General features: G+C 42.1%; 2 protein-coding genes across 4 annotated transcripts in view; both read left to right on the top strand.

Moving 5' to 3' along the window:
• LOC135880034 (putative N-acetylated-alpha-linked acidic dipeptidase) overlaps window positions 1-12,558 on the top strand; it is a 50,472-nt gene extending 37,914 nt beyond the window's left edge. Inside the window, exons 12-19 of the mRNA XM_065406122.1 lie at window positions 1,824-1,887; window positions 2,446-2,513; window positions 5,268-5,359; window positions 6,802-6,892; window positions 7,489-7,753; window positions 9,302-9,383; window positions 11,185-11,277; window positions 12,369-12,558. Coding sequence (XP_065262194.1) covers window positions 1,824-1,887; window positions 2,446-2,513; window positions 5,268-5,359; window positions 6,802-6,892; window positions 7,489-7,753; window positions 9,302-9,383; window positions 11,185-11,277; window positions 12,369-12,558 — 945 coding nt within the window. The remainder of the gene's footprint in view (window positions 1-1,823; window positions 1,888-2,445; window positions 2,514-5,267; window positions 5,360-6,801; window positions 6,893-7,488; window positions 7,754-9,301; window positions 9,384-11,184; window positions 11,278-12,368) is intronic.
• Window positions 12,559-17,865: 5,307 nt separating this feature from the next.
• Window positions 17,866-27,736, top strand: part of LOC135880015 (N-acetylated-alpha-linked acidic dipeptidase 2-like) — a 41,553-nt gene continuing 31,682 nt past the window's right edge. Inside the window, exons 1-7 of one of the 3 annotated variants that reach the window (XM_065406093.1) lie at window positions 17,866-17,947; window positions 19,820-19,931; window positions 23,514-23,700; window positions 23,985-24,067; window positions 24,484-24,514; window positions 26,557-26,658; window positions 27,536-27,661. In XM_065406093.1, the coding sequence (XP_065262165.1) occupies window positions 17,866-17,947; window positions 19,820-19,931; window positions 23,514-23,700; window positions 23,985-24,067; window positions 24,484-24,514; window positions 26,557-26,658; window positions 27,536-27,661 (723 nt within the window). Of the gene's footprint in view, window positions 17,948-19,819; window positions 19,932-23,513; window positions 23,701-23,984; window positions 24,068-24,483; window positions 24,515-26,556; window positions 26,659-27,535; window positions 27,662-27,736 lie in introns of those variants that run through there. The other 2 variants (XM_065406101.1, XM_065406110.1) reach the window with 2 other exon arrangements.

Here is a 27,736-nt window from a genome sequence, read left to right as displayed (position 1 = left end):
AGAAGTAAGGATGGCATTGTATGATATTGCCACCCTTACTTCTGTGTTGCTGCTGGTGGGGCGCTGCTTTCAGAGCTGGGCTCCCGGCCAGCAGCCGCTGCTCTCCAGTCACCCAGCTCTGAAGGTAGTGCAGAAGTAAGGGTGGCAATACCGTGATCCCCCTAAAATAACCTTGTGACCCCCCTGCAACTCCCTTTTGGGTCAGGACCCCCAATTTGAGAAATGCTAGTCTCCCCGGTGAAATCTGGTCTTTTATGTGCTTTTACCCTATACTATACAGATTTCATAGGGGGGGAGGAAATCAGATTTCACGGTCCGTGACACTTTTTTCATGGCCGTGAATTTGGTAGGGCCCTAGTAATAACCCTTCCCCAGAAATAAAGTAAATTATTCTCAGCTTTAGCAATGAGCAACCTCAGTGTGAATTTCATCTGAAGAGGCCACATGTGCTACCTACAATATGACCAAAGTAACAATGCTACATCCCAAAACAAAGTGTGTCTGAGAATATACCAACCTATACGTGCAGGTAGTGACCCTGCCAATTGGAGATATTGGGCTTGATTCTCCTCTCAAACCAATTTTAAATAGGTGTCATTCCATTAACTCCCGTGGAGCTGCTTGAGATTTACACTGAAGTAAGCGAGATCAGAATCAGGTCTGTTGTTTTGGTTGCTGCCCTATTAAGAGTGACTTCTGCCCTAGAACTTTCTGATTCATACTGAGATTGTGAATACCCAGTGTCATAAATCCATCTGTATTAATAATATTCAGAATCAAGGGTACCATGTCTCTGTACAACCACTTAGAGGAAGACACTGGTTCATTGACTTTAAAAGCACCCACAAGGTCAAGCTAAAGACTGTTCTAACTCAAATCATTCCAAAGAAGGCCCATAAATCTTGCATTGAGGCTCCTTTTCAGCATGTGAAGTATGACTGGCTTGCTGTTTTATCATCCACAGTTTTCCTTACAGCAAAATCTTCTTGTTTTCTCTTGAATGACATGGTAATTATAAATCACAAAAGTTCACAAAATAATGAACAATCTAGAAAAGGGAGATTGGGAACTTCTGTTCTTCCTGTCTCATAACACAAGAACAAGGGGACATTAAATGAAATTGAAAGGTGGGAAATTCAGAACCGATAGAATGACTTGTTTTCATATAGCACACAGTTAGCCTATGGAACTCATTGCAACATGAAGCTGTTGAGGCCAGAAGTTTAGCAGATTCAGATGCAGAGGTGTAATAGTAAATATTAAAGCAGCAAGAATTTTGGAAGGCATATAAATACCTGCAAGATTTATGGCATAAGCAAACCTCTGACTAATGGGATTAGGAGGATATTTCCCTTGGTGACAGGTTATCCCGTAACTGTCTGTTGCAGTGTTTCTTGCACTTGCCCCTGAAGCAGCTGTTCCTGGCCAGTGCAGATGATGAGATATTGAACTAGGTGGTTTGATCCAGTATGGCCATTCGTATGTTCCTAACAGTGAAGAAGGCATGAGGTGCCACCTATAGTAGTTCAGAGAATCTGCTCCATTTAACTAAACAAAACCTTGAGTTTGGGTCGAATGGGCCCCAAATCTCACCTTTAAATACTTATCCAAAAACTCTTGTATGCAGTTCACCTTGCTCTGAAAGAAACTGATTCGTGTGTCAGTCAGTCCACTTGCTTTGGGAGTCAAGACGGACGTGTGGGCCCAAAAGTATCATATGGGCTGGATTGTGGTAGTTTGGAAAGCTGCAAGATTCTAGTTAAAATTTACAGTGTTACTTTGAGGAGAAAAGTTAACTAACTTATTTTTTTCCCCCACCACAGGAAAATGCCAAACTATTACAAGCACGTGGGGTGGCCTATATCAATGCCGATTCCTCAGTTGAAGGTGTATACTTGTGTTTCTATAGCAGTGGCAGGTGGGAGGTAGATGAAATTGAGACAACTTCACTTGAGGCTCCGTGCTGGCTTTGCCGTGAGCCCTAAGAAAAGCGCATTGTTGTGTTGGCCCAGGAGCAGCTTGGGAGGGAGATGGTGACCCAGAGTTACAATTACCCTCCTGCTTCAGGGAGGGAGTATACTATGCTGGGCATATAACTACACTATCTGACACATGGTGTTGTGGGGAGGAAAGGGAGACTATCCACCCCTCCCAGTAGCTTTGTAGAGTCAGCTTCCCCTCCCATTCGGCTATCCGTGATATGGGTAGCCAGCACAGGGGTGTAAGGCAGGACCCCTGAGCTGCTGTGCTAGCTGAAGCATAATTCAGCCCAAATCCTAAGCCAGTGTGAATGCACTGAGCACCCTACAGCTGGCAGCCCTATCTACTTTGGAGATCCTGCTTTTTTCTCCTGGTGTCTCCTCTTATTACAGACATGCCTACTCCCTCCACAAAGACACAGAGCAGACTTGGTTTTCTATTGTAAACGCTGCCCTTGTCTTTCAGGAAACTACACTCTGAGAATTGATTGTACTCCGCTGATGTACAGCCTGGTGTACAGCTTGACCAAAGAGGTAAAGATACACTAAAATATCAACGAAGGTAGCAACAGTAACTACCCATAGGAGCTGGTTATTGTACTGGATGTGAAACTGTTCTTATTACAAAGAGACTTAGGCCAAAATTCTGCACGGTTGTCAGGGCTTCTGCTGATTGTAGTGAAATCTGTCATGGGCATCATCAGATAGTTAGGCCTCAATGGTCAAATTCCACTCTCATTTACCTCAGTGCCACCACAGACACCAGTGTGGTTGACCAGATGTAATGAGAGTAGAATTTGGCCATCAAGAGTTCAGTTTAATAATGTCACCCATTCACATTTCTTATATACTGGTACTCTGGAGGGGTCAGTAGTGACTCCATAGTTAAGGTTATGTTGAGTTTTTCCCTTAAAACATGTGTGAGGGGGCAGAGAAACTGGTGTTTGGCACAGCAGGGGTTAAATAAAACCTTTGGGTTCAGCTAGCCCCACCCCACTAGACCTACAGCCAATGCATGCCTGGAGTGGGGAGAAAAGAGGGGAGCCTGGCTCAACTGGGGGATGACTGGCTAGGAGTCAGGAGCGCTCTGTCTGCCCGCCCGAAGGGATGGATCAGTGACCTGCCAGCCAGCGCAGCCACTTGCGCCAAGTAAGAGTTCCCCTGCCAAGGAGAGGCTACAAAAAAGCCCCAGCACTCGGGGCAATTGGACTAGCAGGGCCACGCTCCAAATTGAAGAGACTTGTAGGAAGTAGCCCAGGGAAGTGGGTCTTGACTCCCCGCTGGGAGGGAGACCCCATCTCACCTGTTTAGGGGTTGATCTGCACAGGGCTAGGGGCTGGGACCCGGTAGAGAGGGTGTGTCTAGGTCCCCTTACCCCCCCCCCCGCCCGCCTTACAAACTGAAAGGCCAGTAGTCTAGCCACTAGGCCGCCTGGAAGACACTATCACAATGTGATTCAAATCCCACGGTTTACTGGTTGAATGCAGCTGGAATGTGATTGGTGAGGAACTGGGTGTGTATTACGGCGAGTCTCATCTTACGCGGGGGTTCCGTTCCGCGGTTAGTGTGTAAAGCGAAAACCGCGTATAGTCAAAATTACATTGAGTTCAATGGCGGCGGAATCGCCCGCACTGCAGGTACAGTATTAAAATTGTTATTTTTCTTTCTTTTTTTGTTTTTTTTTAATGTTTGCCGACCGCGTAAAGCTGAAATCGCACATGTTAAATGCGCGTAAGATGCGACAGACCTGTATTTGGGTGGTCATTTGTTGAAAGTGAAAGGGAGTTTGTTGCGGAGGTGGGTATGTTTGACTGTTACGATGTTTGGCAGGTAAAGCCTTTGAACTGAGCTTTGTGTGGATGTTAGAGTTGGCTGAACTGGAGATTTCCTTTATTTTTAGTGACTGTATTAAACAAAAATGCACTTGTGCAACCTTAATTCCAAGTTAACAGTATTTTGTGTGAAATTTTATTAGGTAGGTCCTCTTCTGCAAAACTGCTGCCTACCCACTCGGTCCCTAATCTGTAACAGTGCATGGGATTCTTCCTTCCTAAGTGCAGGACTCTGCACTTGTCCTTGTTGAACCTCATCAGGTTTCTTTTGGCCCAATCCTCTAATTTGTCTAGGTCCCTCTGTATCCTATCCCTACCCGCCAGCGCATCTACCACTCCTCCCAGTCCCTGGCCCCAGCCATGCCTCTCTCACAGAGTGGGAGCAGGAAGTCTGCTCTCCCTTCCATCCAGTTCCCAACTAGGTTGGGTTCTCCCCTTTTAGCCTTTCCCTCCAAGGTGTAGCGGGGCAGGGCTGACTGAGCCCACAGCAGTTCATTAACCCTTTCCAGGCCAGTGTGGGGTTTGTATATGTCATCACACAAATCAACATAGTCACTGCTGACAACTGAAAGCCAGTGGACCAAATTTTCAAAAGAGCCTGCTTACACTGGGTGCCACAGTTTTCGGGTGCTCAACTTGAGATAGTTCTGGTCTAAATTTCATTGATGTGGATCATCCACAGCTTCCACTAAAGCCAGTGGAAACTGTATGTGTTCAGCGCCTCTACAAATCAAACCAAAGGCATCTCAGATTGAGCACCCACACTTTTGAAACTGTTGGCCCAATTACCTAACAATGAACCTGATTCCACAACCCATACTCAAACTGAGTACCATTAGCAAAGTACACAGAATTAGGCCTAGTGATATCACAACCTATTGGTTGCTAATGTCTGAGCAATACTAGACTTACACCATCCCTATCCTGGGCCAATACATGACAAAATGCTTTCACATTACTTCTTTAAGAATCTTGATCTTGACCTAAAGAGGTAAATGCAAATACCTTTTCTGTGCTGTGTTATTATTGTTGAGTAATTCCTTAAACAAAGAAATAAAAACGTAGCAATCTTTCTGAAAAAAATATACCTAAAGTTGTTGAAACTGCCGAGTAAATCAGAGGACACACTAAAAATAGAGGCATGACATGAGCTTAATTATTATTAATATTTGTGTGTGTCTGTAGCACCTTTCATCTGAGCACCACAAACCACAGCACAAACAATAATTAAGACTCACTGCACTGTTGTGAGATAGGTAACTATTATTACACCCTTTTTTCAAATAAGTAGAATGTAGCACAGAAAGGCTGAGTGATTTGCCCATGGTACCTGAGTCAGTGGCTTAGTCATTGTTCTAACTAGTCGACTTTATGTCGTGTCTGATTGTGAATTTGTTGCTTAATAACACTTAAAATTGTATCTCTCTTTCTTTTTTTTTAAAATGTATTTCTGTAGATACCAAGCCCAGATGAGGGGTTTAAAGGCAAATCACTTTATGAGAGCTGGTATGAAAAAAACCCATCTACAGAATATAAAGATGTCCCCAGGTAAGTGACAAAGGATATGTGCAGAAGTTACTGCGGATTGCAAAATAGGTTTTCTTTGTATTTCTAGCCACATGGAAAGCTGAACTCTTAAAAGAAATAGTGGGGCAGACCCTCAGAACTGGTGTAATTGTCAAAGATCCATGGACTTGCGACAATTTACACCAGCTGTGGATCTGTCCCCGTACTCAGAATTGGAGGAATTACATATGAGAGAGTAAATTGTCAGTATAGCAGGGCTTTAGCCACATGATTCCTTATAGGTTCCAGGATGTGTCTAACTCCCTAGGAAACCACAGCTAAAATGGGATTATCTGCTTCCAGAACATTTGTGGGTGTGGTGTCAATTACAACACAGCCCATCTGGGGTTGAAGTCAGACCTAAGTGTAATTGTTCTATGGTTAGAAGTAGGAAGCAGCGTTTTATTGTCATTTTAGCCTTGTTTCCGAGAAAGCATAACTAGTGTGTGAAAAGAAACAGTGACCCTTAATGCTATAGGTTTAGCAGCCCTTGGAGTCTGCATTTTATTCAGTGCCTGGAGGAAGTAAAACTAGCCAGAATTTTTTGGAGCTGGTGTTTTGTTTTGTACGGTTTTCTTCAGTCTGGTCACATCAACAATTTTCCATCTTTCTTACTTCATCATTTGTTGTGCTTCTCTGAAAGGCAAGGCTCAAGCCCTATAGCCCCCCATAATCTTCTCAGTAAAGGTCTCTGCAGCTAGCTAGGTAGGGATAGAAATATTTTCTCAAATGGAAAAAGCAGAAGTTAGAGGGAGGTGGATTGGGCCAATATAGCATCATCCCCTAACCCTTACTGCCAACCACATGGAAAGCCTTAGATTCTGTAGCCTAAAGAAGACACTTTGTCTGGGTGAGAAAGGGTCAGGGCTGCTTTTTGTAGCACTAGCCCCCTTCAGCTCTACTGGGATTGCCCCTCATAACATATAATGTTGATCCTGTTAAGTCGTGACTAGGAGGTGCTGGGCGATGGGTCTATTCCCCTAGGCCTGTCCGCATCTCTTGTGTAGATTCCTGCTCTGTGCTGTTGTATTTCCCTCAGATGAGAGGCAGGGATTGACCAGGGTTCAGTAGAGACTCCATGTCAGAGAGGCCCCTAAGTGAGCAAGAATAAGGAAGTGGATTTGGAGCCAAATTCTTCCCTGCACTAACTCCACTGAGTTCCATGTGATGAGTCTGGCCCACTGTGAACAGCAGAGTTGCTAGGAGATGCACATGGTGGGTGATAGACGACTCAGGAATGACAGAGATTATGTTAAGGAGATGTTTAGAGGAAGAGTGTGGTGGGGAATGCCCTGGAATGGGGTGGAAGGGATGAAATAGGCGAGAGACAGGAATGGGGAGTTTATTAATACAATGTTTTGAAACATACTAAACATTGTACTTAGATACTTTACTCAAGATCTGTTCCCTTTTCTTGTCAAAAGAATAAATAAGCTGGGTTCTGGCAATGACTTTGAAGTCTTTTTTCAGCGGCTTGGCATTGCTTCAGGCAGAGCACGTTACAGCAAAAACTGGGTAAGTCTGTCATCACACCATCTCATGTGCCACAAGTACTCCTCGTCTCATCACTGTCCCTCATAACCCACTGAACACCATCAGCTGCGATTCAACGATTGTAAGCTCTTTGGGGCTGGGATTGCCTTTTTGTTCTCTATTTGTACAGAGCCTAGCACAATGGGGTCCTGCTCCAGGACTGGGGTGCCTGGCTGTTACCGCAATAATTCATACATAGTGATAATAATAACTGTGAATTTGGCATGAACCAACCAAATCATAAAGGCATTTAGTTCAAAGTAAATGACAGGGTAGTGACACAGAATTGCTTATGGCCAGTTGCTCTAAGAAAGCTTTGAATGCTGAAGTGATTTTTTTTACAACCATGACTGCTTTGATTCTTTCTGTGTCCCCATTGAGAGACATGCGCAATTACAATAGGATAACAAGTCACAGTCTATTAAGCAAGGTCTTCCCCTATGAAGAGGAGTATTGAAAATATGAACAAAGAGGATTGCTGTGACACAGGCACACAAGAGGGAATGTTTTGCAGGATAGTCGAGCTGTCCAAACCGGCATTATAAATAACACATTTTTAAATTCATTTTTTTTTTCAGAGAGTGGAAAAATACAGTAGCTACCCAGTTTACCACAGTGTCTATGACACCTATGAGATCGTGGAGAGATTTTATGATCCGACTTTTAAGAATCACCTGACAGTGGCACAGGTACGAGGAGGGCTGGTATTTGAACTGGCCAACTCTGTGGTCCTTCCCTTTGACTGCAGAGATTACGCAGAGGCTTTAAGGAACTATGCTCAAGTCATCTATAATTTGTCAAAGAATCATCAAATGGAACTGACAACGTACAGCGTGTCGTTTGGTATGTACCACCCTCCACCAGACCCTTCCTCTTATTATTGTTCATTATTTGTATTGTGATAGCATGTAGGATCCCCAGTTATGAACCGAGGCCCCATTGTGCTGGGTGCTGCACAAACAGAACAAAACTAGTCCCTGCCCCCAAGAAGATTACAATCTAATTAAAATAATGATTTTATTTTTATTTTTTTTAAAAGAAACCACGTACCTAATTGCACAAGACCCTTTTGAATATCAGTTAAAATAAACCTCTTATAATACAAAAGGCCCAGCCCTCATTGCAAAATGCAATCATACAATCAGAGCAAATGAATAAACAAACCCCCATTTTCTCCAGGTCACCACCTGTAGCCAGATGTCCAGAGAAATAAATGGGCTTTGCATTGTGGCCCTGATGGTCAACAATTGTGCGCTAATCTCAACAAATCAGGGGGAAGGAATTACAAAGTTGAGTTGCCAACTCTTGTGATTTTTATCACGGGTCTCATGATATTTGGTGTTTTTCTCAAAGCGCCATTTGCTGTAGTCACATGACAATGGGGGAAATCTCAACTTTCATTTAAAACAAAAAGTAAGTCTCTAGCCCTGATGGTTGCTGAGAAAAGCTTGAAAAAGCTACTCCTAAAAGCTCGAACACCAGAAGACAAAGTGACTACAAAATTGATTGCTCAAAAAACCCCTTGTGATTGGTTTTAAAATCTCATGATTTTGGAGGCTGTCTCAAGATTTTTGAACTCTTGGGGTTGGAAATACTGAGGGTCCCTCACAGGGGGGGGGAAAAAAAACACTGCCAGCAACCCTCTCCTGCTTAAACTGAGCACCATGCCCAAGGAATCTTAAATCCTGCCCTGCATGGCCCTTTGCCTATCTTCAGTGGAGCCAGGATTTCACCCTGCAGACTCCTAGATTGGCATTTCTGTGGGTTGGAAAAGGAGTCACCACCTGGGCAGGCAGTTTCCATACCCCAATGCCCCTCCTGGCTGCAATGTTTGGAGATACAAATATACACTACCCAAGCTACAGTGTGGCCCATAATGCCTAAAGCCAAGTGAGTGCAGGTAATAGGAGCTAGTGCAGTGCTTTGCACCAATTAAACTCTTGCTGATAAAAATACAAGGAATACCATTGACATTTAGAGTGCTAAAATGACTTACCTGTACAAGAAGGGAAATACGCTATACTGGCATAAGGCACCTTTATACTGGTATAACTGTGTCCACACTCGGACTGGTTCTGGTATAGTTATACCAGTAAAATCCGTGTGTGGACCAGGCCTTATTTATTTTTTTAAATAATTCTTCAAATGACCCAACACTTAAAAACAAAACCACACTAACCAACTCCCACACCTTCATGCGAGCTCTGTCAGCTCTCAGCGTGCATGTGCAGTCATGTGATAGTGAGGGCATTTCTGCTGTTTGAGTGTCCGAACTGTACACACACACTTCATTTTGCTCTTTGTGCTATGAGAATTAATATGATCATGTTGGTTCATTGGCAAAAGCTAAACAGACCTCAAAGTTAAGCTCTTCCTTTCCCATCTCTGCAGACTCTCTCTTTTCTGCTGCAAAGAATTTTACAGAAGCTGCCACTGACTTTCACAGGAGACTGCAGCAAGTAGACATCAATAAGTAAGTTCTACAGGTTCCTTAGCCATCAAACCAAATAATTAAATTTTTCAGGCCTAATGGGGCAGCCTTCACTCATGCTGTGAACACTTATATAAATTATCTCATTAACAAGTGTCCAATAATGGGAGTGAGGGTTGTACCAATTGGGTCCCTTTAAGGGTTATAAGAATCGGGACGCCATTAAAGCACAAATGTTTATCCAGTCTTCTGTTATACTTAGAGTACCAGATTCTCATTTACACTAATGTCCCTTTCTGCCACTCATGGTCTCATTTTCTGACCAACAGCCAGAGTGGTGAAACAGGGCCTTACTGCAAATGAGAAGCAGATCCAGGATAGATAGTTATTGGCTTTTTGATGGTGGCCATTCTGAATTTAAATAAATTAACAGCATTTGACTTATTTATAGGCATTTGTGTGATGATCATCTCTTTAGTACCAGGACTGCTCACAGTGCTAAAGATGCAACATATTAACTCTAAAAGGCTGCTGATTTCAATGCAGCATGCGGATGTATGCCCGCTGAGGAGCTGGTCCTCACATTAAAGCTGTGTGTAATTGGTCAGCTGTTTCTTTTACATCCCATTTACACATAAAAATGTTGCTGCTTTCTTAGTTCTCTCCTTTCTTACTTATTTTGATTTTTGCAGCACCTCTCCCTAACTCTAGGAACATGAATTTCTGTTAATCATCAATTATAAGGCTTACACTTTAAGATTCACCATTTGTAAATGGACGGATTGTTTTTGTTTAGCTGGTTGGTTGGTTTTTGTTTTTTTCTGAACCACTGAAATATATCAGTAGAAACAAATGGACTCTAACTAAACTTTGTTTCATCATTTTTAAAAAAACGCTTGATGTCTTTTTTTTAAGATCAGAACACTAATTATTAACCTTAATCATTCCATATGGCAAAGATGGAATTTTTGCTATGTGTTGTGTTGTTGAATGTCGCTACACCATATCAAATGGGATACCTCAGTCCAAGAGCAATTACATTAACATAATTTGAGTTGAACTTAAGCAGTGACCAAATTCTGCTTTTGTTTATACTGGTGTAAATTTGGAACTGACTACAGTTGAGTTACTCCAGATTTATACTAATGTAGCTGAGATTTTGCCCTAGTGATTCCACTGCAAAGCTCAGCAGTATGTCACGTTGCACACAGGTTTCCAGTCCCATTGGTAAATACATTATTTATTATTTGTTAAGCATCAGTAGAGTGCTTGATGCTGCACAAAACACACAGATACACACAATCTCTGCTCCAAGAAACTTATATTTAAACAAACATACCGAACAATTCAGGCAACACAATTCACAGACCAGCCCCAAAATTATTCTAACAAAGTTCCTTTTTTGTTTAAATTGAAAGGTTTTTTTATATAAAAAATACATGCATTTATACTGAAGTTGCTTGACTTTGATAGGCTTCATGGAAGAAATGAGTGTTAAAAAAGAATTGTATGGAGAGGGAGTGGTTGTCTTGAACATGACAGTGGGAGAGAGTTTCAAATATAAGGGACAGCTTGGGAGAAAGTATTTAATTATCTTTTCCTTCTTACAGCACATTCCTTAGCACCTAAGAACAGCCTTACAGAACCTCCACATCATGTGCCAGATCCTCAGGGTAGATCGACATTGATCTGTTGACCTAACTGTGATTGGCTTCACAGGTGTTACACTCATTAAATTCTACAAGCTGTGTTTAGATATGTATTGAAGCTGTGAAAGTTTTAGTACAGGATGCACATGTTCAAAGTACTCTGAGGCTAAGACAGTCTGTTGCTTTCTTTTCAGCCCAATCGCTGTAAGATCATTGAATGATCAGCTCATGTTTTTAGAAAGGGCTTTTATTGATCCTCTTGGTTTACCTGGCAGGCCATTCTACAGGTAGGAAAACATTATCTACAACAAACTTTACTTGTTTTTTGCCTAAGAACTCTAAGAAATGTCAACCATTTGTGATTTACAGGTATCTGCAGAGTGTGAACAAGAATGGAAAAGTATTATTTTGCATGGGAAAAGGGGGCATAAATAAGTATAATAAGATAAGAAAAAGAAAGGGAAAAATTAGTCTGAATATTAGGATAAAATTCAGTGATATTGTATAAGGGCCTGATCCAAAGGCCGTTAAAGTTAACAGGAGTATTTTCACTGATTTCAGGGGGCTTTGGATCAGGTCATGAGCATTTGATCCTGTTCCCATTAAAGTCCAATCCAAAACTTCAAAGCAGTGTAGAATCAATCCCTAACATGCTCCTAAAAAAAAGGGGAGGGGGGTGCCCTAACACGTGGAACAGTTAACCGTAGACTGACCATAGTGGTACGAAATATAGTGAAAGAGCAGCGCTGCAGTAGTAGAAAAATAGATTTGCTGGTCTCTAACATTTTAACCGAACCATTGAATCTTGTTTTGTGGGCAGCCTAGTTGAACCTTCTACATCCTTCTCCCACTCCAGCATAATGCAGAACATTCACCTTTCCTGAAAAAAGCAGTCTAGCAAGAGAAAACAGACATTAAGATTTACAATCCTTGTACTTTTAACAACTCCTGAATAAATATCTGTCAAGGCCAGTTTACTGATGCTTTAAGCGTCAGCCTTCCTAACTCAAAGTATTCTTCAGCTGCCAGAAACTGCGGTTGTTCGTTTTTTTCCTTTAATCAAAAACATTGGGGAAGAAAAAAAACATTTATAATCCGTGTCTCCACTCCTCCAGGACACTGGCATTCACATGGACTAATTTAGTGTGTTCGTAGGTGTGCTTAGAAGATATCTGGGAGAGAAATGGGAATTTTAGATTTTTGGTTTTTTGCTTTATATAGTGTAGGCGTCATTGCTAAAAGAATCCTATTTATTTGCATTCCCGATACCTAGGATTTGCTTTGACAGCTGATATATTCATTGGATGAGGATTTATTCAGAAAATAAACATTTGTTCTATTTTCATAATGTGCAGTAATTTTTTCTCTTTCCCCACAGGCACATTATTTTTGCTCCGAGCAGCCACAACAAGTACGCTGGAGAGTCATTCCCAGGGATCTACGATGCCATGTTCGATATAGAAAACAAAGCGGATCAGCGCAAAGCCTGGGAAGAAGTAAAGAGGCAGATCTCCATTGCAGTCTTCACCGTGCAGGCTGCAGCAGGGACTCTGAAGGACCTCGCATAAGGGCATATCAGCAACATACTCAAAAGTGAAAGACTGGAGTTGACAGCTGTGGAGCCCTCAAAAAGAAGAGCATTTACAGACACGAGTGGGATTATTTTAAAAACCTTGTTCTTTGCAAACAGTACAGTTATTTGCAGTCAGTCTCCCTCACTCACTTCCATTACATTTAATAACATTAATAGGGTATGATACCTCTGAAACTCTATTAGGAGAGAGTGGAGTTGAGATCATTGTTCAAGTGAGATACTAAATTAAACGATGTTCATTTCAAATTGCCACCTCATGTTTAAAAACAACACCCTCCCCCCCCCGATTTCCTTTTCACTTAACATGTTAAATTGCAGAAATCACAATTTTTGTAGTCTCACAGTTGTGCAATGTAATTAATCTATTGGCCTGATTGTTTTGATGATTACCTTGTAGTACTTTTATCAGTAAAACAGAACAGTCATCCTTATTTCCAACTCTTTCTAACATATTGGTTAACTTTCTAGTATTCTCTACAGCGTTGCATAAATACACTCTAGGTGATGCCCCTACAGCTCCCCTATTGCACAAAGAGTCATACAATGAGATGGGAATATCTCCTTAAAATGGTGTCACAGATGGCATGGGGGAAAGGTAGTGATCATGGAGAGTTCTGGGCTGAACGCTCAGGTGACTCATCTATGTTACTTTTCTCTTAGCATCTTGAAGCCATTTAAAAACAAGATGAAACAAGAAACCTCCCAGTCACTATTAATAAAAAGGTGGATGGGAACAATAAATGTCAGCCATGAAATGACCTAGCACAAATAAGCTTTCAGTTTGAGGATGATGATCCTGTGCAAAAGGTATTCCTAACTAAATCTATTTGTCTGTCTGTTTTCAAGGTATTTCTAACGTGCAAGCAATGAGAAGCAAAGGAGACACTGATGACTTTGAAAGGGCCAAACTATTACTGTCTTCCTTAGACTCTCCTTTCAAGTTTTGCTATAAGTACAGTACACCTGCCAGCCGTAAAATTTGTAGAGAAAGAAAAATGTGGGACAAAGTAAAAATTTAAACATGCATGAGTCTGGCACGCAGTTTACTCATATGATCAGCAGTGGCTGCTCCAGTGAGCACACAAGCCAACTCAAATAAGAGAGAGAAAAGACTTTCAAAGTTAGGTCACCTCTCCAATCCCCTGCCTCTTGAATTTCTCCCTATGGTGTAGTTCCTTGTGCTTTGACCTGCCAATTTTAAATGACCCAAGAAATGAGGCTTCCAGCAGTTTTCTTGGAAGATTCTTCCGTGTTCTAGTGGTTCTCACTGTCATGATGACATTCCCCCTGACCTCAAGCTTTTTGTTGCACCATAAACTATTCCTCTCCCTCCTTTATGTTTGCACCCTTCAGTTACATGGTTATTATCCCCTATAGCAGTGATGGGCAACCTGTGGCCTGTCAGGGTAAGCCCCTGGCGGGCCGCGAGACAGTTTGTTAACATTGACCTTCCGCAGGTATGGCCACCCACAGCTCCCAGTGGCCGCAGTTTGCCATTCCTGGCCAATGGGAGCTGCGGGAAGCGGTGTAGGCCACGGGGACGTGCACGTTTGGTAACATTTCCGATCCCTTGATTATAAAAATTGAAAGCCAAACAAAGAGATTTATTACCCAGGTGGGGATCCTCCCAGGTGGGGATCCTGGCAGTTTACTAAGGGATGCTTCCTGAATATGGATCTGTGTGGACACAGGATTGCACCCACATGGATCCATTTGCAGAATGTAGGCTCAAGGGTGAAATTCACCCTGGTACAGGGGTCCAGTGCAAGTCTTATGTACTAATTACTTTTCACCCAAACAACCTAAAGGCCTTTTGTTGGGCTTCTGCACTGAGGCAAATTTCACTCTCAGACATTGTCAGGTTCGTAAATAGAGTACAGTTTTGGTTGTCAAAGTGCAGAAGTTCATCATCTCAGATTGATTAACAAAGATGGACAGCTGAGTTAAATCATGAATTAAACCAATTTCTTAATCATTAAAAGGGCTGCAAAACTCTAAATATAAAAGTTGCCTATGGCCAGGATCCACAAAGGAATTTAGGTGTTGTGATGCTAAGTATTGCACATTTGCTCTTTTCAAAATTCCCAAAGACAAACTCACCAAACTTGTTAATCAAGGCCTTGATTTGTACACCCACAATTGCCAGCAGATGATTTTAATTGTAGTTAGTGTTTAAAAGCACCTGCCAAAAGGCAGAAGGAAGCCAAGTATAAATTTAACCAGTTATGCAGAAACTTTAACTAACATTGTTCAGTGCTTCCTTTGTTTTGAGCAATAGTATTAAAGAATGTGGTGGTAACTTAGAAAAACAACAGTGTTTACTGAATGGATTAATTTACAAAATATGATCAAGAGATGGGATGCTATCAAGTGTTACCAAGAACTCCTGTCTCCCCATGCATCATGCATATGCACCATCTTAAAGCAGACAGGAAACACAACCATGCATGAGATCAATAAAATGACACAGCCCTGCAACATACAGCAGAAGAGAAACTCTTTCTGTTTCTGAGAGCAGAGCAGCATATTTGTAGGGGAGAAAATAAGAGAGGGAGAGAAAGGAGGGGAAAGAATGAGAGAGAGAGAAGAGAAGTGTGATAGGGAGGGACAGAACAAGGGAGGAGCACCTTCTCCCCAGTTTACAAGCAGGGAAAGCTATACCCATTCCCCCCATCCTTGGGAAAAAATGCTGCAGCTCCAACTGCTCTGCTCCCCCTCCGGTTAAAGAAATGATGTTTTTTCGGTGGCTGTTCTCCCTCCTCCCTTCCAGAGAAATAGAAGCATCTCCAGCCCCTCTCACCAAGCTAAAATTTCTCTTTGCCCCTGGGAGAATGGATTTTCCTGAGGCCTGTATATGTTGATTCTGTTGTTTTCCCACGAGGCAGATAAGTGGGATAATGACTTAATGGCGTTTCAACACAAGGTTCCTTAATGGCATTCATAAACTGTGTGTGTGTGTGTGTGTGTGTGTGTGTGTGTGTGTGTGTGTGTGTGTGTGAGAGAGAGAGAGAGAGAGAGAGAGAGAGAAGGTGTTCTAGAATGATCCACTGGGAAGAACAAAGATATGTGCTTGGTGTGTGACTCTCCTTACACAGACCTCCACCTCGCCCTTTTATTCTAGACACAGGACAATATTTTAACATATTACACTAATAAATGGCTAAAGTGCATGTGGCCTTCAAGTGGCTGGTCCACAGATAAGATACTATAGGTCTCAGCTAGAGGAATTAAGGATGGCATGTAGCTGAAGTGGTAGAGCTACTTTTACACTTGGAGGTCCTAGGTTTAGTCCCCACTGTTGACCCTAGTACTGGTTGTGACACTGAACAGACCCATACATACCAATAAAATCATACCATACTTTCTAACTGTTGCTACTCTCATTCTCATCCTCCTCTCCCACTCCCCTGTTCATCATCACATGCAGTAATATGTCTAACTTCATCTGTTAATGCCTAAAAGCAGAAATCTGTCAGTTTGCTGTCTGTTAAATGCCACACATGCACCTGTGGTGCTACATCAATGCTAATAATACACCATGTGCTCCCAGCTATCATTTCTGTAGGTGGAATTCCATCTGGCATCTCAAATGAGCTATTGGAGTGGAAGGTTTCTCTGTTCTGAATTCCGGTGAGAGCTTTGCAAGCTGTCATCAAGTGGTTAAAAACAATAATAGTAATCACAAAACTGGACAGGCTTCTCACTTGTCCAAGAAAACCAGGCAGAATCTGACTAAGGGGCTAAAGATGTGAGTGAGAGCAGAATCCCCAAGTGATATAATTGTATTGTAATCAGTGTCTGTTCTGAAAAGCCACTGCCGAGTCCTTGGGAAGTGATCTAAACATTAACCAGATCGTCCACTTGTTTTTGAATGTCTTCAGCTCAGCTGCCTGTGTTTGAGGAAGGAGTGCTACGTGGAGCACAGCCATTTATTTTAGCGTTCCTTACTGGGATCATCCTTTCTGTGGGGTGGTTAAAGGAGAGCTGAGGTCGTGTCCAGGGGCCCCCAGGAAGCTTTCACACCTTCAACCTTAACCTATAACCTAATCCTATAATTGGATCCAATGTGGACAGGTCTTTGTGCCCCTTGGTTTCAGTGAGGCTCTAGGAGTCCACCTTCAGGATCAGGGTCCTAATAAGCTTTAAAGGGAAAATGTGCGATTGATTAGCAACTTGTCCACTTACCTTAGGTAAGATGTCTGAATCCCTGGGCCTGTCTGACAGCATGTTGTACTTAGGAGTACTTACTTGGCTAAGTAAGAACTGCAAGATTTGGCTGTAAGAGCCTTTAGAATCAATCAGGTAAGGCATACAAGGCTGCTGATTATGAGCAACAATTTTGCAACTTTTGGTTTCACAATCAGCTTAATTGGATGAGTTTTGTAAAAATTCCCAGGGACAGTGGAACTCAGTTGTATTTAGAGCTGGTCCAACTATTCATCACTGCGCCTGTTATTAACCTGACAATAAATAACAATACAGAATCAGCAACAGTCCTTCATGCTTTTCCAGCCTTTTCTTCCCTTCCCACATATACTTCATCAACCTAATCTCCTATTGCAGCCCATTCTACCATAGCAAATGGCAAATGAATATAGAAAGAGTAACTTTTAAATAAAAGCAGGAGAGAGAGTTTTCACAAATTGTCCTTCAGAACAACTGATATCCTTTGTGTCACTCTGGATACATTTTAAATAGATATTTTCTTGCTATTATTTTCTGGTCTGTGGGTGTAAAAGAAAAACACTTGTTTTATCTTAAATGTCCTTACAGGGATAAAATTTGCCTCAAAGTCTTACAAGGAACCAGGGGCAGAGATTTAGGAGACCCAAGTTGCATCGCCACTGACAACAGTCTAACCTTGGGCATGATTTCATCTCGCCGTGCCTCAGTTTCCCCACCTGTAAAATGGGGGCGATTACTTCCCCGCTGGTGGGGAGCAGATTGAGGGTCTGGGATAAAAGGCGCTGCTAAGCCTTATAACAGAAACAGCCCCCAAAGCAAACACAAGATTTTCCTCCTAGTGCCTCCTCTGGTGGAGCAACTGCTCCCCGCCGCTCGGCCTCGCTTGGCACGCTCCGCTCAGGCCCGCGGGAACAAGGAGGGACCCGCGGCGCTGCTCCCTGCCAAAGGGGAAGGGCCCAGCGGGCATCGGCCCGCTGCGTGACACATCACACATGGGCTCGTGCTGCGCTCCGCCAGGGCGCCACTCGCGGGGAGAAGGGAGACCCGGCGGAGGCGGAGAGGGGTCCTGGCCCCGCGCTGTGCCTGGGCTGGAGCCATGGGCGGGAGGCAGGGCGCGCTGCGCACGGGGCTGGGCTGCGCCCTGCTGCTGGCCCTCTTCCTGCTGGGCTTCCTGGGAGGTGAGTACGGATCCTCCCGGCCGGGGGGCGAGGAGACAGAGAGTAGGTGGGACCCCAGAGCTCAGGCAAGGATTGAACCGGGGATTTACACACACACACACCCCTACCTATCTCCCCCACCCCAGTACATGGTCTCCTTCACCTCTCCCTCTTCAAATACTTGCATGCACCCCTTTCTCCCCCACAGGCACACAACCCCCTAGGCACCCAGCCCTCCACACCCAACTCCCCAGGTACTATTCTATAGACATACCACCACTCCGCACACCATCCTCCACCAGACACAGTCCCCTTTATTATTTCCATCTCCCAAATATTGACCAGGTCTGCACTTTAAACCTCCCTACCCTGTGTGTGTGTGAAGGTTAAGAATAGCACCCAACCAGGGGGATTTTACTGCTTGTTAGAGGCTTCCTAAATAATCACCTTCCTTAGAGGGTTTCAAAAAAGGTTGTCTTTTCCTTCCATTCCCAGCCACCTGCATGATTTGTGTGTGTGTGTGTGTATCACCAAATTGGCTGAGTGAACTGGCAGCTTCTTAGCAAGGATGATTCAAGAAAAATAGTTTGGAAATTAGAGGGTTGTGCTTTTCCTCATTGTTTTATTGTAAAAGGTGGGGATGTGGCTTCCATTAGCTGCCATCATAGAGTTTAAGGGCAGAGTAACTCAGGACCTTTGGGTTTTGAAATAAGGGACTGTCAATTGGCAGCTCACAGGTGGGTTGCTGCACTCCTATGGGAGCCCCATTTACTCCAATGGGGCTTTGCGTGGATGTAGAGGTCTGACTGTACAGTCACTTGCAAAATAGGGCCTAAAAATGCTTAAAACTAATCAGGCTAAACATTAAAAGAATGTAGTCAATCTCAAACAAACAAACAAACCCAACACTTCTGCCCTTTTTCAAAAGAAACTTTTTTACGGAACACACTTAAGACTACTATTACTGAAAGATGCTAGAGAGAAAGAGTCTCTTTCAGTTTTCCATTGTGCACTTGACATCACTGCTGTGGATTGCCATTTTCATTGAAGTCATTTCCCCTGTTTATGTGGGTTTTCTGCTACAGAGGAGCAACACCACAAAAATTTGCAAGGAATGACAGTATTTGACAATGCAGTATTTGAAGTATCAGAGGGGTAGCCGTGTTAGTCTGGATCTGTCAAAAGCAACAGAGAGTCCTGTGGCACCTTTAAGACTAACAGATGTATTGGAGCATAAGCTTTCGTGGGTGAATACCAACTTGCATCTGACGAAGTGGGTATTCACCCACGAAAGCTTATACTCCAATACATCTGTTAGTCTTAAAGGTGTCACAGGACTCTCTGTTGCAGTACTTGGAAACACTTTTAACTTTCCCCCTCTCCTTCCTCCTCCCCTGAACACCTAATAACTATTATGGGGCTGGCAGGAGGTCATGGAATCCTAGGCTTTCATCCTGAAAATGCTCATGCACATGCTTCACGTTAAATACCTGAGCAGATTCATTCAGGTAGGGGTCAGTCCCTCTCACTGTTCAGTGAATGTGATGGGTCTGATTCTCCTCTCATTGTGAACTGCATTCAAGTTACAGGTCTAAAAATGCTAACAGAAGAATTTGGTTAAATGGTATTCTATATTTATCAATGTGTGCTCATATAAATACAGAAGTGACCTGTCACTTCATCATGATCCAGTAACAATAAACATTTTACTTTGTAGTTCCTTTTATATTTTGGGCCACTGTCCAGCAAACACTTAGGAATCTGCTAAAATGTAAGCATGTGAATAGTTCCATTGACTTTAATGGGATTACTTGTGTTTAAAGTTAACCATATGCACAAATACTTGAGCATTGTAGGGGTTGGTAAGTATCAGGCTTTAATGATATTTTTCAGGCTGGTTAATGAAACCTACTAAAAAAACAACTAGCTCAGCAGATGCCTATCAAAATGTGAGACAGAAACTTGTGGCTGAAATGAAAGCAGAAAACATCAAGCAGTTTCTACGGTAAGCTTTATCCTTTTTGGTTTTCAAATAATTATATCAGCCACAAAAGCCATAAGTTGTAACATTAGCCCCATGGAAGAGCATTTGTTGGCTGTGTTTTTATGATATCTTTTATATTTTGGGATTACATGGGTTTGTGCACAATGTTGAGAAAAGTAATAAAACACATGTTCTCATTTTAATGTTTTTTTCCAAGTTGACTTTTTAGAAATTATTGTACTCCAAAGTGTCCTTTCCCCAAAATAGACTGATAAAGCTTGAGAAGTAGAGGATGTGAGATATATATAAAATATTTCTATTTACACAAGTTAGTTTTTTGTAATATATTTGTTATATAAATGTAGATGTTAAAGGTATACATAGAGTTGCAAGACTGTGTAGACAAAACGTATCTACATCCAGACCATTGAAAAATCTATGGTTTGAACAATATGATTTTCTCATTAAAAAATTCATGCTGTTAGTTATGTTGCTTTTATTAAGGTTATCTATGCAGTTCTGTAAGCTCTCTGTTTTTTATACAAAAGCCTTTCCATTATCCGAACTCCAGCTAGTATAACATTTCCCCCCTGAATCTTACATTATTTAAGTCCTAACATCAATAAAGAACTTTGCTTTAGTCTCAGATACCTTGGAAAAGGAAAATGTTTTATGTGTTGCAGATGGACAGCTATTACATGATAAATACTATAGCTAGTGATTCATTAATCTCTGTATCTCAGCACCCAGTGACCCAATTAGCTGGGGTAAAGTAGAAAGCAATTCATCCTGTAGGAATATATTAACCATGGGAGGGGAAAAGAATGCAGTTGAACTGCCTATACAAGTACTCTCTAGTGTACAGGAATTGGATAGTATCCCTTTAAATGGTGTGTGAGCCCTCTAGTGGCCCTCAGTGTCTTCCATGTTTCAGAAGCGAACCAGGACACAACACCCTTGCTGGGGCATGTGTAACTAGATCTTGCATGTTGTGCATAGTTAGTAAACTGGATTATTTGAACCCCACTGTGCTATGTGGTTCCTTCATACTAAGTTTGTTGTATGAAAAGTAAAAAACACATCAGGAGCCTTTACTTCTGTCATGTATTTCACTGGAAATGAAAACAATGACTCTTGCACATGTTTACTTTTGGATAATGTAATCAAAAATATCCCCAAAAGATAACATAAATCAACGTTAGTTACTAACGTATGTTAATATTCAGCATTTGAGAGTGTGAGGATGCATCTAGGACACCAAACAACTCATGACTAATTTGATTTCTATTTTATTTTATTTTATTTATTTTAAACCTAAGTGCTTTCACTTCTAACATGAATTAGAGCCAATAAAGTACATAGACCTTGTTTTGTTTTTTGGTGCTCATAATAAATTAGAGAGTTGAGAAAGAGAGAGAGAGAGAACATACAAAAGTCTAGGACATGTACACACTGAAAACAGTGTGAAATTTCTCAGTAATTATGCTGAAATCTCTGGGCCACAGGGAATTATCAGTATCTAGTCTGCTTGTTTTCATGATGCCAGAACATCTTCTGTACATTTTTGCTAAATCAAACTATAAAGCAGGAACTGCAGAAATTTTTACATTAATTCACTATCCAAAGACTATGTTAATGGTGTTGTAAAAGAAATACAAGATTAAGGCTTCCACATCACACTCTCGTTCCCTCAAGCTATTAAATCTGTCCCCACAGGGTGGAAAAAGCAAAACTTCAACATCAAAAAGCCAGGAAATACAGAGGTACAAGTAATACCTCCCACATCACATAACCTTAACTGTGCACCCATTTGATCACTGCTCTAAGGAGGAGAGTGAGACCACAAGAAAAAACATATGAAGTGAACCCTAATGTATCTTTAAAAATCATTTTAGTATGGGACCAAAATAATTAATATGCAGCATCCATAATTGTACGGTTATTGCATGGAGCCATTAGGGGGCTAAGTTAAGGCTGTTTAGGTGCATTTCTATACCTTAACATTTTTGGATTTCTTTTACGTTTAATTTTGACGTCGAAGTTTCTGGCTTTATTTGGGGGGGGGAGGGGTGGAGTATTGGCAGGGGTCCAGCTCCCTCCTCCCTCTCAGTTCCCAAACACAGTTTGCCGGAAAATAACAGTTCAGAGTCCAGTTTGCAGACAATTTGGTGGGTTTATTGGGGCTAAACAAGCAAACATATTCCGAAACCCTTCACATCAGTCGGGCTATCTTTCTATGCCAATAGAGTTTTCGTTTTTCCCTCCCACAACTACAGTTCTATACACTGATAGAACCCTGTTCTTCTCCTAACCCCTAGCTTTGCACGCCAACGGCGCTTCCTCTCCTCCCCCCTTTTCTTGGCAAACTTAATTATACTTGTAGTGCCCCTCCCCTGGTACCACCCCTACAAATATATGGTCATGTTCCGTTCTGGGGGGTCCTGAGTCTGAGGTCGATAAGACCACCTCTTTTGTACCTGATGGGAGGGGTAAGGAGCGGTGTTTCTTTTGGTCATGGTTACTCTCTTGCAGACTCTGCATGCCCTCCTTACACCCTTCCCTTCCCTCCCCTCCCCTCCAGCTACTTGGTAACCATTGCAACCCCTTGCTTGATTAGCCCCTTATCTTCAAGGCTACCAGCTGCAGGGGGTCGGGGGTGGTGGGAGGGAAGGTAAGGTGAGGGTGGTGCAGCCTTGTGCTTTCACTTATATTCCCTTACTTGCTTATTGAGCCTGTTTAAACTAAAAGCAAGACCAAATTATTATTATTTAGTCTCTACCCTATTTACTTTACATTCTCCTAACTGGGAGGATAACCCTAAATTACCGATATGTAACTTATTTTATTTGTGTTTTTTGTTTGGGAATTATAACCCCAGATCCATAAAGGTATTTAGGCACCCAAACCCCAGATTTAGGCACCTATATGTTGGATTTAGGTGCCTAAATCCCAGTTTTGTCTCCACAATGATCCACAAACCTGCTACCTAAACCTGTAGGCATCTAAATTCACTCTGTGCCTAAGTTTCTGCCTCTAGGCATGCACGCTGTTGCCTCCCTCTAGGCATTCGGCCAACTGTCTCCCACCTAAGCCTTAGAGCAATTCACAAATGGGGGAACACATGCATTCGTCCACCTAATTTGCATGCAGAGCCTAATCTGGTTGGTGTGATTAGTGGCTGCCTCCCCATTCAAAATCTGGCAGGTGGCGGAGTGACCCACCTTATAACTTTTATCCCAGTGATTAGAGCACTTGCCTGGGATATGGGAGACCCAGGTTCAATTCCCTCCTCTGTGCCAGAAGGGGAGAACGGATTTGAGCAGGCTGTCTCTCCCTTCTCAGGAGAGTGCTCTAACCCCTGTGGCAGTTACTCAGAGTGAAAAGCTAAGCTGATTTATTTTAGGGCCTCAGGAAGGATCTCTTTGCACATTATCCTGCCTCAGGCTCTGGTAACTATGTTGTTGTACCATTCAATGTTTCATCTAAGGGACTTAACCATAACAATTTACTTCTTGCATGTGTTATGAAGATTAGGCTACTTGGACTCATCTGTCAAATGCTTTTCTGAACTCTCTCCTTACCCATGACTTTGTTTTATTTTAGTTCGTTTACAAAGTTTCCTCACCTGGCAGGATCAGAACAGAACCTTCACCTTGCTAAGCAAATTCAAGCCCAGTGGAAGGAATTTGGATTGGATTCAGCAGAGCTGGTTCATTATGATGTCCTCCTTTCCTACCCAAATGAAACTCAGCCCAACTATGTCTCAATTATTGATGATCAAGGGAATGAGGTGATTTTATTTTAGTCAACTGTATGTAGAAGAGCTCTTTAAAGAAACGGGGTCAGGTTCTGCCCCCACTCACACCTGTGCATCTTCATTGTGTTTTATAATCTGATGAAAAGCCTCTATCTTAAAAAGGAAAAGCCACTGCTGCTGGGTTATGTCACCCAATCTCTTGGACTAATATTTAGAAATAATTTCTGCCAGGACAGAGCAGTGGGGATTGCTTACATCTTACAAACACACAACGGGAATCTACTGGTTTATTGCACCCTCCTTGTTTCGCTGTGCAGCAAACCAAGCACAAGGCAAGTTTTGTGTATGGCGAAGCCATCCCCACCCCAAGATCGAATACCAATATTTCACTGCTTTTCAGGTACAGTTTTTGACAACTCCATATGTTTGTTTGGTTTTTTTTTCCTTCTGGATCCCCCCCTCAAAGTGCCTAGTGCACTGAAGTAGACGTAATGATGCATGAATGCATTACATGCCTACCTTCTCTGCAGAATGCAGTAGTACAATGCAGGGGCAACATCAGTCATCTAGAATTAAGATTTTGGAAAGAATATGAAATATCAAGTAACCGTGCAAATTAAGTGAAAACTTAGTTTATCCAATTTATTTGTTATAGGAGGGGCACGTAGTACTGCCATTATTAAGGTTGCCCAACACTTCCCATTCTAGGATCCTCTTTTCAGTCACTTACGCCATTACCAAACTGTAACCATTTGAAATTTACCATGCCGGGTGTCTGCCTCATGCTGAAATTTTTTTATTTTTTTTTAATTTCAGCCAAACAAGTACAGCTGTTTCTGAGAATGAGGTTAGAGGAAAATATATTGTTTTGCCCATGTTAAATTCTGATGACCTTTTATCTAAGAAGCTCTGTAGCCCCTGTGCTTTGGAGCAGAGACTTGGAATTTGGCAGGGAGGTTACCTTTGTGTCAGGGATGTGCCTTTTGTTATCCCTGTGAAAAATCTATCCAAATTTGGTCAAGTTGTAAACCTCTGAAGAATTGGGGTTTGCACATGATCAGTAGCTACTTGGTAGAGCTAATTCCCTGAAGATTCTGTATGCACTGAGCATGCTCCAGTCTAGGGCTGAGTAGGAGTTTCCAGGACTTTGGGCTGCTGCAGTCTGGGCACCGGGACTGAGAATAGGGCAGCTGTCTCCCCTGTGCTCACAGGGGTCCCTCTGCTGATATCCCAACAGTGGAAAAAAGAAAGCCACTTGAATGGAATGCAGAGAAGACAAGAGCCAGACTAGGGTAGGGAGAAGAGATTGGGAAAAGGAGCCTGTGGGGGTGGAGAAAATTGGAACTGTGAGCTAAGGTGGGGGGTGACTGAGATGGGGAGCTGCTGGTGAGGAAGACTGGGAGTGGTAACAAGTGAGGTGGGATAGGTCAGTGGTTTGAGCATTGGCCTACTAAGCCCAGGGTTCTGAGTTCAATCCTGGAGGGGGCCATTTAGGGATCTGGGGCAAAAATCTGTCTGCTTTGAGCAGGGGGTTGGACTAGATGACCTCCTGAGGTCCCTTCCAACTCAGATATTCTAAGACAGCATAAACAAGGAACCAGCGTGTGGGAGAAGCACTGGGCAAGGAGACTGGGATAATAAGGGAAGACTGGGAGTGTAGGGAGACTGGGATGGAAAGTCCAAAGGGGGGAGACTAGAAGTGGCTGGCATGGAAATGGGGATTGAAATGAGAAACCTCCAGAGTGGAAACTGGGACGGGCTAGGTGAGGAGAATGGGACTGGGATGAGGTGCCTGGATGGGGAAGAGGCAGGACTAGGACAGGTATAGGGTGAGGGGCCGAAGGGGTGAAGTTTGGGGTGAATGGGCAGGACAGTGTATGCCCATTGGAGCACTATCACCTCCAAGCTATGAAATTACACACACAAAAAATACATTAAAAGAACATTATTATGGTTGGAGAGTCAAGCACTGAAAAATTAGGAAATACCAGAATTAAGATTGCCTGTGTATCCTTAATTCAGCCCCCTAATGCATATGTATTATGATACAGACTTTAATTACATGATCACATGTTATCTAGCATTTCCTAACTTTTCAGTGCTTGACTCTGCAACCTTAGTATGTGCACATGCAAACCCCACTGTTCTGTCAAGTGGACAACCAGTCCCCCAAAAATTCATCCTGATAAATTCCTGTACTTTTTTGTTTGTTTGTTTGTTTTATTTAAATAAAATCTTCACAGAACCCCTTGTAATATTAGTTACTATTTGTAAGTGTTTATTGATTTTCTTTTACATAATAATGATCAGATCCAAAGTAAAAGCTCATCCTGCCACCCTTATTCACATTGAGTAGTATCTTACTGTGTGAGTAAGAGTGGCATGAGCACTAAAGATATGGGACTATTTTGGGTCGTAACAAAAGGTGCTGTACCTAATCAGAGAGTAGATCATCTACTGAAGTAGTAGGAAAGGAGCAATAGTCTTAAGTAGGAGTAACCACTAAATTACAAAAAGTCTCTATAATAATAGGGACAAACTAGGTGTCTATAATTATCACCCCTTTTCAGCACTCTTCAGTTATTCCTCTGTTTTGATTCAGGTAGTGATTCATAAAACCTTACACCCACACAAATATCTATCTATCTGTCTGCCTGTCTTCCTCCTCTTGTTCAGTTATGAAGTTCTAACTATGTATCCTTCTCTCACTTTAAGTTATACATGATTTCTTTTTTTGATAATTTTTTTATATAAAATGGCACACTGTTCTTAATAACTAAATTTAGTGCACAAAATTGTGCCAAGACTTCACTGAGCTTACCCAGAGGAAGAATCTGACCCAAAGCTTTTACTAAAGTAACTGTTTGTTCTTCTTGGGTCTTTCGGTAGATTTTCAATACATCGTTGTTTGAGACGCCCCCTCAGGGATATGAAAACATTACTGGTGTGCTGCCACCATATAATGCTTTTTCAGCTCAAGGAGTGCCAGAGGTATGAAAACAATTCTTATGGGTCCTGATGGTTGAAATCATATTTTGGGAAAGAGTTACCTTTCCTGTATTGTTCTGACTTCTTAAAATATTTTTGCAGTGATCTCAGGTGATAATACTGAAGTTCATTATGCTATAGCCTAAGGGATGGCGACAGTATGTACTGGACAGAGTAAAGTCTAGAAGTTACCCATTTAACAAAAATGCTCTAAAATTGTTCAAATCAGATATTACTATTTCTAGTTAGAAAGATTCTTCAGGGAGAGGTTAAGGCTTATATGGTTCCTTCTAATGGGGAAACCTAAGAGATGGGGTGGGGGGAAGTAGTCTGAAGTTTATCTGCTTTAGTCATTAAGAGTAAACCTTCTTGTTTGTTATAAATCTGAAGTTCTGAAAGATCACACTCTCTAAAGTTAATCTGATTGATTCTTCTATGATGGATAATTCCAGACAACATTCACCACACATGTCACATCACATGAGTGGGCAAAAATAAGTAAAATAGGAAGTCTACCTATTGTGCAGCCGCATGTTAGGAATAGCGCTCTTTTCTTTACTCATGCCATAAACAGCTCGCACATGCTTTGCCAGAAAAACAATCCAGTGTTGTAGTTTTCAACATCAGATAATGAGGATGCTTCTAAACATGGGATTATATAGCGAGTTCATCAATAAAACAAGCCTTTCTAAAAAAATAATTTAGGAGAGTTTTGCCATTAATTTCACTGGGAGCCGGATCAAGCCTGTAGAACTGCAAATATTGGGTACTATATAACAGATGTTCAATAAATAAAGTTGCATGATTCTAAAAACAGATATTTTATAACAGTTATGACAGTATAATTTTTAGTTTCTAGCCTTCTTTCTTCCTTGGATAGGCAGATCTGGTGTACGTGAACTATGGCCGCACAGAAGATTTTTTCAAACTAGAGCGAGAGATGGGAATTAATTGTACTGGAAAGATTGTCATTGCCAGATATGGGAAAATCTTCAGAGGAAACAAAGTGAGTGTTGTGGGGTTGTTTTGTTGTTGTTGTTCATTTGTTTGTTTCTCTCTCTCTCAAATCATAATTAGATTA

Source organism: Emys orbicularis, chromosome 1 (assembly GCF_028017835.1).
Source record: "Emys orbicularis isolate rEmyOrb1 chromosome 1, rEmyOrb1.hap1, whole genome shotgun sequence".
NCBI classification, from domain to species: Eukaryota; Metazoa; Chordata; order Testudines; family Emydidae; genus Emys; species Emys orbicularis.
This window is presented reverse-complemented; position numbering and strand designations above follow the sequence as displayed.